The sequence below is a fragment of the Tamandua tetradactyla genome, chromosome 12 (genome assembly GCF_023851605.1).
Source record: "Tamandua tetradactyla isolate mTamTet1 chromosome 12, mTamTet1.pri, whole genome shotgun sequence".
Classification (NCBI taxonomy): domain Eukaryota; kingdom Metazoa; phylum Chordata; class Mammalia; order Pilosa; family Myrmecophagidae; genus Tamandua; species Tamandua tetradactyla.
The window spans coordinates 58,142,676-58,154,039 of NC_135338.1; the positions used below are offsets into that span (position 1 = coordinate 58,142,676).

An 11,364-nucleotide genomic window follows, 5' to 3' on the forward strand; every position below is an offset into this window, starting at 1 on the left:
TAGAAATCCTTCTCAGATTATTTTTGAGATCGCATTGACTCAGTTGGTTTGGAAAAAACATTGATATCTGTACAGTATTTTCTTCTATATCATGAACATGGTATATCCCTGCATTTATTGAAGTGTTCTTTATCTCAGTCATATTTGTGGTTGTCTGTATAAAGTTCCTGCACATGTTTTGCTAGGTTTATACTTCCATGTGCACTATCTTACTGTTTCCTTTGCATTATCTGTGATTATCCCAAACTTTTCCTTCATGTCATACAATTGTTGTCTCTATCTGCTGTTTTTAGCTGACTCTAATGTATTTATACATTGTATAATGATTACTGTTCCGTTTGTTTTTGCTATCAGTTTCCTAGTTATGTTTTTTTTTTTTATCGTTTTTCATTACCTTAAATTTTTAATCTTTTTTTTATGTCTCCAATGCATTTTATAAAATTTCCTTTTGGGGGAAGGACTATATTTTCTTCCACAGTGGATTCTTCAGATGTCTTTTGCATGCTCTGATCCTCTTTTTCATTTTTTTCTTTTTGTCTCCTAGCATTTTAGCTTTGTTGGTATGCTGTTTCTCTTAATTTTATTCATATTGAATAGGGAGAACTTTATCTGGATTTACCAGATTACTGAATTTGTGAATCCTTGACTTTCCTTTTGACTCCTTTTCCATCTCATGAGACTTTTTTCCTCTCATAGCTTGGATTTGAGGGCTCACTATTGTTAATTGATTTTCTGTTGCCTAAAGGGGGCAGGTTTTAGGGAGGATCTGGTAGGCCACGGCACAGTCGGGGCTGTCTGCCAAATTATCTGCCATTCCCTAGCAGTTGTTCCCATTCTTTCCCTAGCCAGAAGAGGCAAAAATTTGGTGAAATCCATAGATTTGGGGCCTTCTTCAGTTATTCCACAAAGAGAGAAGTCGTTGGGATCTCTTCTCCATGACAAATAAATAAATGTGTATTTATTTTCTTTTTTGTCATCTGTTCTGATAAATTTCTGTTTATTGTTTAAGATAATTAGTCCTGAATGATTTTAATTTTTTGCATTCTTTCTCCAGACTTCTTGCCAGATGGGGAAAAAACAAAATTGCAGGTTCTGGCTATTGTTTTTTGCTTTTTCTAAGTCACATATTTAAGAAGACTCATTTACCGAAGTCTAAAAGTATTTCTTGAGTATTCAACTTACAGGTTTACATAAAGCAAACAGGTTTAGAAATTAAACATGTGTGGTAATGATTTTATAAAAGCTGAAGGTTTTCTTTTGCTTTAGTCTCTTACATAGTCTAGTTTTTTATCTTGAAAACAAAGTCTTCAATAGCACATACTAGATGCTTAGTGAATACAGGTGTGATCACCTCTTTTAAGATGGAGGTCAGTTCTCTTGTGGAAGGAAATGCATTATTCAGTATTCTTATTATACCATCATCACCAAAATTCTTATAAGAGAATAAATCAGTTTAATATATTCTAGCAGAATATTTTTAGATTATTCTTCAATTTTTTTCTGTCCTCCTAAGTTTTAGTTTACATAACCCACTTCCCATTTTTTTTCTTTTCTCCTTCAGTTATGTCTCTCTGACTTTTTTCTGCCTTTCCCCAAACATATCTGTACTTACTTAATGTCCATTTAAATATTATACAATTTTTGAGGGACTTGGGGTGACATATAAAATCATCTGTTTATTACTATAATAATTGTTGTTTTACAGGTGCAATTCCATAGATATTTGCATATCAAATACTGTGCTAAGCTCAGCAAGAGTTAGGAAAATGAGTAAGCCATAGTTTCTTTCAGAAAGGAGAGATAGGAGAGAAATAGCGGTAGAAATAGTTTAAGCCAAATGCACAAATATGTGCATTATAACTCTTTAGAAGAGAATACATTGAAAAAAAAAAATAGAAAGAAACTTGCTACTTCATACTGAAAAGCCACATAGGCAACATAGTTTTGTGGAGAGGAAACTGAATAAGAATATGAAGCTCTGAGTTCTTGTCTTCTCTCTGCCACCAGCTGAGACACACTTAGCAAATACTCTTTGGCTTTTTTCTGTCCCCCAACTTCATTTTTTTCTGTCTTAAAGTGGATTTTAATTAAATCCAATGGTTTTGCTTATGTGGTGATATAATAGATGCATTTACCTTACCTTAATAAAAGATATGCTCCATACAGATAATTTTTAATACTATCAAGAAATATAATAGTAATTTGTAAATTGTATACATTAGCATGGATTTCAAGGAAGCTTAATCAAATAAATAAAATGAAGTTCAATAATTCAGTTCACATATTTATATTTAGAGTTTTTTGTTCTTTGACACATGTTCAATACCAAACATTTAAATACTTTAGGGTGTATTGTTCTAAGTCTCTGTAATAAGGAAAAGAAAAACACCCAACAACAAATGCCTTAATATGCTTCTTCTTTGGATCTAGCCATAAATCTGACTGGCATTTCTTAGAGGCTGCTGAAAGCAAATAAAGCTAATCTTTCGGTGCTTAACTTGTAATGCAAAGAAATAGTCTTCAGTTTTTGCCTCTGAAGATTTTTATTCTATTTTCCATCAAGAAAGCAGGTCTTCATCTTGTTTAGGCTATTAGTAAATTACCCATCCAAATGCAGCTAGCTGATTTGTCTTCCTTCCTTTTTCTAAATTGGAAGTGAGAAGCTGCTAATTAACTAAATTTTAGACTGAATATTTCAAAAATATAATATGCAATTTATACTCTTATACCCTTTAAAATAATCCTCAATTCTACTTTTTTTGAAGATATTTTTGCAGTGCTGAATTAAAAGAAAACTACTTTTAAGTTTATTCTCCAAGTTATCCTTGTGTATTGTACAATATTTCGGTTTCATTTATAAGCATAAATAAAGGCACCTGTGAGACTTGGTATGGAATGTGACAAAAGCCGAGATTAACCTAGTCACTCTTTGAAGCCGTTTTTCTGCTCAAAGGTAACCAAAACATTCACTATCTGGAGCCTAACTGTATTGACAAATAACAAAATGAAACTCTTGAAGATCTTCAGGAAAAAGAAGCTGGTACAAATTATTTGGAATTTTACTAATTGGCTTATAAAATAAGTAGAAAACTGAGATATTGTTAAATTTGAAGGTGTTTTTTTTTTAACTGATTTTGACCTGGAGACCATTGGTCCTTTCTGTTCAAATTACATACATTGTCAGAAAAGTTGAGCAGGTGAAATAGCCGCTGAAGTGTGGATTAATGCAATTCAGTGCTTTACCTAATACATGCTGCTTAAAACACAGGTGTTTCTTTTGTTGGTTGAATACTGTCTGATTTTCATTGGTATGTAATTCACCTGCATGAAGATGAAGAAAGCTCCTTTTTATTAAATAAGCTTGAAAACAAGATGAATGCACTAGATTCTTGGGTAGAATGTATTGGATAGCTTCCTTTATCATAAACATTTAAAAATCTGCCCTCCTAAAACTGGAAAATATATTTTTCCTGTATGGAAAGCAATACAGTACTGAAATATTCCTCCTCAATTTTGGTCCGAACGAACAAAAGTGTCTGTGTTTATTCCTGCCTAATGCATCACAAATCTGCTGACATGCTAACCTTGGAGTCTTGGCTGGCGTTAATCAGGCCTGTGCACCGGCAGGAAAGATGTACCTAATGCACTCCATCAGTGCAGTTTGCATATGGAAGTTCTCACAGGGGAGCTGCCCTGTGCCAGCTGAGGGTTACCTGCCCACTGCAGTTATTGTATGTAATTATCGAACCAATCTGTTCAGCCCAGCAGGGTTTAGATGGTAATCATGAAGCAACACTTTGGAAAAGAAAGATGTAAGGCACTCTCCCCTTTTCTCATCAGTTTATATGAAGTTGCAGCCACTCTTACAGCTATTTTCGAGAAGCAATACCTTCATATACAAACTTACTAAATGATGCCTTTTAAAGTTACTTTAGGTTTAGTCAAGTTGTTTTTTGTATATGGGAAGCATTTTCTTTAGGAACAGGTAGATATCTCTCTGGGTTCTAATCTTTTCCCAGCCACCTTAAGAATATTTTGAAGCAGTGGGATTAATTGCAATACATAGATAATAACAGTTCTGACCATTTGGAGGTTTTAAGATAATGTGGCTTGAATAAAGTTCAGCTTTCCCATGTAGTTGGAACAGAACCCATGGTTGCCATTAGGAGAAAGAACAGTGTGCTGTCAGCAGGTATTCTATATACTCTTTTATAGCTATACAAAAAATGGCCTGAAGCAAAGAAAATTCTTAGATAAATATTAACTTAATAGTAATTGTTAGAAAATATAAATGAGGACATTCTGTTGCATCGTGAATTTGAAATTTGGGACATATCAGATGATTTCTTGAAGACAAATTTATTTTAGGTAACCTAGAATGGTTTTGAGCATGCAGTTTTGTATTTTAACACATTTAAATTTGAGATTACATGGTATAAAGGTATACCAAAAGTACTGTTTTATGTTTATGTACCTTTATAATAATACCTAGTATAGGATGTTGAGTAATTTTTAAACTTTTTATATAACACTGAAGTAGTTAGAAAATGTTTTTAGTGATAGAAAATAATAAAAAGAAGTTGAATGAGCATTTGGGACGAATGGATGTGACAATATAAGCACTAACTCTTGAGTAACAACTAGAGAAATAAATTGAAAATAGGAAAGACCTAAAAAATGGTGGAAAATCAATTTTGAAGTTTTAAGACAGCTATGTACTTTTAAGATTATTCATTCACAGTATGATTTAAAGCCCTCTTATTTTACTAAACTTTTAATAAAAAGTGTACCAAGAGAGAAACATTTATCAAAAGTTTACTATTTATTGCTTCATGAATAGATTTTTCAGCACCAATGTTGAGTGGTACAGCCATTGATGTCCTATAACGTACAAGGTGAGGCACACATTTTTCTCCTTCAGCAAGTAGATCATCAACCATTCACCACCACCACTCCCACTGTGAAATGAGAATAGGTCATCACTGGCGTGAGTAGTATAATCAAGCTTGTAAAAAATTTGGCTTCAACAAGAATATTTATAGGATCAGAGAGACTCTGATGGTTAAGACATGGCTTTCAATGATGAATGATTTAAAACATAAAAAGTTGGAGATTGATGTTAACAAATCCATATGCCCACCAACCAGACTAAATGTATAGTTGAAAGTTCCTTTAATCCTGTTTTCTTCCCACCTCTCATCCCTTCCATTTGGGTAACCACTATCCTGAAGTTGTGTATATTCTTCCTGTACGTTTTGACACATGCATACAAACATACATTCATGTGTATCTATACTAATCCATGGTAAGTTTTTATATTTACTTATTTGACCATTAGACCACATCTTTCTTATTTTTTTCTTGGTATGTAAGAAGCGAAAGAAAGAAATTGAGGAAAGCACAGCATCTATTGTTGAAGACATGGAATGCTCAAATATAAAGAAAGAAGATTCAGCCATACAAACCCGTAAGTTGAACAGTCTTGCTCAACTTCTTTCATATATATAAACACCAATTTTCTTTTCTTACGACTAGATAAGGAATTAAGTATTTAGGTCAACATTCTTATTTTATAATAATGTATCATATAAGAAGATCATACGCTTCTATAGTATGTACCATAATGTCTTGTACACACATCATCTTATTTGCTTTCACATAATCATGATTTTGGGACAGGAAAGTACTAGCATTTTTCAGATTTGGAGCTTGAGACACTGAGTATTTGAGTGACAGAATTGTTGTGAAAACATTAGAGATAGAGACTAGAACTCTGAACTATTAAACCAATATCTTTCCACTTCTTCATACTGTTCCATAACTCCAGAGATGATAGTATATTTCAGGAGTCATGTGATGAGTGCTTGGGTTTATTGCAGCTACCAAATTCTACCTGTCTGAGTTGCCCGAATGTTTCCTATAAAGTCTGCCAACTCTTCTCTCAACAAATTGGGAGGCAAGGAATTAAAACATTGAATCATCACTTTGCAAAGCTCTTGAAGCAAAAAAGCAAGGTATAAAGTCATTGGATTTGTTTTCTTAGATGGCTCATAAACTGACTCTGAAGGAACTTTCCATTATGGAGTAGTTCCAGAAATGACATTAGCAAAGGCAAATCTGCAAAGGGCAAAACTGGGGTGGCTTTGGTCTGGTATGTTTAATAAATGGCCAGCCTGTAACTTGGAGACATACCTATAGTTGGCTCAAAAAAAGAAAAATGTGTTCCAAGTTTCGTAAGAGATGATTTATTTGACTCAGTATTGGCTACAATACCATTTTTTTAATAAGCAGTTTTATTGAGATATATTTACACACCATACAATCCATCGAAAGTATACAATCAGTGGCTCTCAGTGTAATCACAGAGTTGAGCATTCATCACCACCGTCAATTTTAGAACATTTTCATGTTCTTTTTCTCCAAAAAGAAAAAGCCCATGCCCCTTATACCACCCTATTATTGACACTTAGTATTTGTGGGTACCTTTGATACAATTGATGAAAGAGTATTAAAATATTACTGTTAACTATAGACCATAGTTTGCATTACATTTATATGCTCCCATTTACCACCTTATTATTAACACCTTATAATGATGTATATTTGTTCTAGTTCATGAAAGAAAATATTCTTATATTTGTACTATTAACCACAGCCATTGTCCACAGCAGGGTTCACTGTGTTATACAGTCCCATGTTCTGTCCTCTAGCTTTCCTTTTAATGACTTACATGACCCATAACTTCCCTTTTCATCCACATTCACATACATATTTCAGTGATGTTAGATTACACTCACACTCACAATAATGTGCTACAATCATCATTTAAAAAAAAAAAGGTTTTCTTCCTATTTGTCTTTTGTTTGTTATTTTGTTGGTCTTGAGATTTTTCTTGATTCCTAACAGAAAAGGCTTAATTTTGGTAAATTTGCACTGAAGCATAAGTGTCCTACTGAGGCATTCCATTGATTTTTTTTTTTTTAACTTCTGTTTAACAGTGGCACTGGTGGATGCTTGTGGAAAGCAAAATGCAACTTTCAAAGAGAATCATATGCAGTCTAATTTTATTAACATTTTCTTTATATATATTATGGATAGAACATCCTTAGGTTTATCTGAATTTACCCAAGAGAACACTAAAGCTGTCTGAAGAGGGAGTATATAACTACAGTCTGGAGGCTAAAGGGTTTGAAGTAGTCCTGTTTTCTTTTCTGCTACCATCATCCATTCGCTGCTGTTTTCTTTTTTTTCCTTCCCCCACTGTCTTGTTCATTTTGTTATTAGGAAGTGAGGAGTCCCAAGGATCAATTCATCGAAGCATTCCTCAGCCAGAGGCTAGCAGCAGCAGCTATGACAGTGACTGGGAGCAAAATTAAGGAGTATTTATGAAGATAGAGTAATAGTGTATCTTTTAAAAAATCCCTTACATTTTAAAACCAGTAATTTTAGTTTAGGACAGGCCTACGTTGTTATAACAAAAGTGATACCTTTAAGTCTAAAGTGAGTCCACAGCTGTGCGTGGGGATGACACATACTTCTTTTTGACTGCCTGATGATCATCTGTTATTTGAACTTTGCTTAATGAGCAACAAAGACATTTGATTTGATGCATAAATTTTAAATGATGCTATACTTTTGAAAAATGTTTATATCTCTACATTTTTAATGGAAGATCCTGGTACTGATGGTTCTTTCTAAAAGAGAATATATTGGTATTTTATTTATTTTGTTAATGACAAAACAGGGAGTAGATCCATAGATGAGTTAAGGACAGCAATTCTGATTTTTTTTTCACATACCTTTTTAAGAAGACAAAGATTAATCACATTTTCTTATACTCATATAAATTCTGAATTGCTTTACTTAAATGTAATTTTAAGCAATTTAATTGTGTTTTTTTCCCTAAAGTGTAAAGTCAGTTGAGGTATTATACTATGTAAATATTCATGAATGAGAGAATGGTAAAATATTATTGCTTCTAGGTTAAAAAAAAGAAGAAGAAGAAGAATAAAAAGCCAAGTGTTCAAGAAAATGTCTATTTGTATTCATCAGGTTAAAATAACTTGAAGGAGAAGGCACATTACTATTTATTTTTTTTATTTTTAAGAAATACATAATGCAATTCAGTGAATTCTGTGTTTAGGGCTTTAAGATTTTGTGTCATAAACGTGTTTCAGGAATGGTTACCTTTAACAGCAGTTTTAGAAATGTCAGTTTCTTCATTAACAATTTTATTTTCAAACACAATTTATGGTTTACAATATGGTAAGAGATTTTTCTCACTGTGTGATCTTTCAGAATGCTGTGCCTAGCAAAATGGGAGCAACTCTCCTTTAATATCTATTTAGACCATTTTAAAAAACGTGTATAATTTTCTTGATACACCTAAACTCATTTTGAATAGTTGGGGGTCCATTGTGTAAGAACACATTCTGAAAGCTTTCAAAATGTGTATTGTGTAGGTTTTCTCAAAGAAAGAGAGGGGGTGACAGGGTGGTTTTCAAGAAGAACAGAGGCCTCTAATCCTTCAAGGCATAATTTTTACCAATTGAGAAAATTTGGTTATTTGCTGCAACTTAATTTTCATCCTACAAAATGATAAGCCTTTAAAAACCATGTGTATTCTGGCATTTCAAAACCATGCCAATATTTCATACTTGTACTAAAAATGAAGTTAATGTAGCCATGATATTGATGGCTAATATGCTTTGTCCCTACTGTTCATAAAACAGAACCTACTCTTGTTGGTGTTATTTTTGAAGTACCTTGCATTTTGAGGAAGGCATAACTTATATTTACCTCTTGAATATCTATGGACTGGTCAAAATAAGATTTTTTATTTTAAGACCCTACAAGGAAATTTTCCACTTTTTTTTTTCCTCTTGGGTTACAAAATTATAAAATACTATCCTAAATTTTTGTGTTTTATTTTCCAAGTGCTAAATTTTATACATTAGTTTTTTACTAATTTTACTGCATTACAGAAATAGGGTTTTTTCTGCAATAATCAGAATTAATTACTAGGGAAAATACTGAATTGATACATGTAGCAAAATCTTCAAGTTGCCGCATACAGATTGCATAATAAATTCTAGATGTTGATAGCATTTTTAGTTGCAGTGAGAAAGTTTAACATCAAGGTTGAAGGGGATAAGCAGTAAAATGTCAAATTTGGACAGTAGTGAGAATAGTACTATTTAAATGTATTTATAATCATTGTTACTTGAATGCTCTTTGTAATGTAGATATAGATTCAAAATGTATTGAATCTTACAGGGATTCAATAAAGGGAAACTTACTGTAGTGTGGATTATTTACTGGTTTTTGTGATATCCCGTTTGCTTGGCTCAGATGATCACAGCATTTTCAGTTCTCTATACGAAACTAATTTCAGAATTCTTTTTTTTTTTAAGTATTTTATTCTTTTGGCTGCATTTTTTTTTTTTTACGTGTGCAGGCACCAGGAATCGAACCCGGGTCCTCTGGCATGGCAGGCAAGCATTCTTGCCTGCTGAGCTACCGTGGCCCGCCGAATTTCAGAATTCTTGAAATAAAAAATTACAAAACTGGCATGGGCTATGTTTAAATAAAGGGCTATATCACCAAACTTGAAGAAAAAAACTCAAAAATTTAATCCAACCATTGTGTAGGCTGTACATTATGAGTGGAATAAACATACAAGTTTGAAGTTTGATGTAATTGAACTGTATGCAATTGAATAGAAACTAGAACTTGGAAAAATGAAAAATGCTAATTTTTAAACTGATCTTCCAATTAAAAATCTATACAAGCCTGTAATTAGAAAACCTGTAGCAACTGTTCATTAGACATGTGTGGTAGATATTTTGTTCTAGATTCAAAGAATGTTTTGTACTTTTCAGAAACAAAGTATTGATCTCTTTGTTGTTTGGTGCATTGGTTAGTTAATTTGGTGACTGTGCTGTCCCTCTCTCTATACTACTTGCTCTCTGCAAGCAGAGTGGAGCATGAGGTGGTGGGAAAGAACTGGGGCACACTTCATTTGCAAGCAATAGGCAGTTTTGATCAGTCATAAGCTTATCGTTCTGACTCTCTACTGACTTGTGGGGGAGCACTCGAGTTGGAGGTGGAGTGGGGGTGGTAGTGGGAAAAGGTCTCGTTCGTTGTGAGGCAGACTTCCCATGTCCCCAGTAGGAAATCACTGACATTCCAACCCAGGAATAGTTGAGTAGGAACTGTCATAGGAACTGACATTTCTACCAATGTCAAATGTGGTGCAATGTCAAATGTGGTGCTTTTCCAAAAGACTTCTCAATTGGGATTCATTTAATTCCTAATGGAAAAGATTCTCCATTTTGGGACAGCCCAGTGCTCCCCTGCCTAAGGTGGATAGATAGCAGGCTTTAAAAAGCAACACATTTGGAATAAAATATCTTGCTTTTCATAATATGCATAACCTCATCTCTTTCCCCAAAAGAATGAAAGCAGTGTTTTAAATTTTACAATAAAAATTTTGTAAAATTTACAATAAAAATATTTCAATACCAGTGTAAATTGGTTATATATTCCCAGTATAAGAATTCTGATATCACTTTTAAGACTACAAGGTAAACTTTGTTAGCATATTTTTTGATATACTGAAGTTAACAGAATTTCCCAAGATTTTTAGAATATTAACAGTTATAACTTTGTGTACAAATTTCATCTTCACAAACATCATAGTAAAATTAGATTTTTAAATATTAATGGTAATATATATATATACATGTAAGTATTTATATTTCTGTTCAGTTTTCGCTTTTGTAAAATTATGATTAATAATTAGATTTTTTTTTTCCCCTGAAGGTGCAAGAACCAGAAAGAAAATTCAGAAGTAAATCAAATCCTGTGAACCAGTTTTTCTTTTCTTTCTTTCCATTTGGCTTTTTTCTCCTATTCTACTTTAGGTGTTTTTTTTTTTTCATGTGAGTCCTGGTGGGTTGGGGGATAGAAAATTAGATACCGATGTCATTAAAAAACATTTGTAAACTTTTTTTATTAAAATAAATGCTTTGCACAGTTATTAAAGTCTAATTTATAAAATCTCCAAATCCTCAGGTTAAACTCTTTCAAGCTATCTCATGCTTTATGTGTTTGAGGTTTTGGATTACAGATAAAAAAAATTATATGCAGTGCACTTTTCTAATTGTACCTTTCCCAGAGTGGATAAAAATGTTTGACAAAGTCTTCACTTTTAAGGAAATACAAAACTTAAAATAAAGGTCACTTATGCTTGATTAAAATACACAATTTGTTGTGGCAGTAAGGTTTTGGTCATATTGATTTTGTTCAGTTCCACAAGCATTTATTAAGTACCTGCAATATAAAATGGGAAGAACAAAGAAG

The 11,364-nt window shown here is 32.8% G+C and overlaps 1 protein-coding gene across 8 annotated transcripts in view; it reads left to right on the forward strand.

Moving 5' to 3' along the window:
* Positions 1–11,046, forward strand: part of VRK1 (VRK serine/threonine kinase 1) — a 115,178-nt gene extending 104,132 nt beyond the window's left edge. For 7 of the 8 annotated variants that reach the window (XM_077123486.1, XM_077123493.1, XM_077123492.1 and 4 more), the window contains 2 exons: positions 5,374–5,467; positions 10,825–11,046. In XM_077123486.1, coding sequence (XP_076979601.1) covers positions 5,374–5,467; positions 10,825–10,856 — 126 coding nt within the window. In that variant the 3' untranslated portion in view covers positions 10,857–11,046. The remainder of the gene's footprint in view (positions 1–5,373; positions 5,468–10,824) is intronic. The other variant, XM_077123491.1, reaches the window with a different exon arrangement.
* The last annotated feature ends 318 nt before the right edge of the window (positions 11,047–11,364 follow it).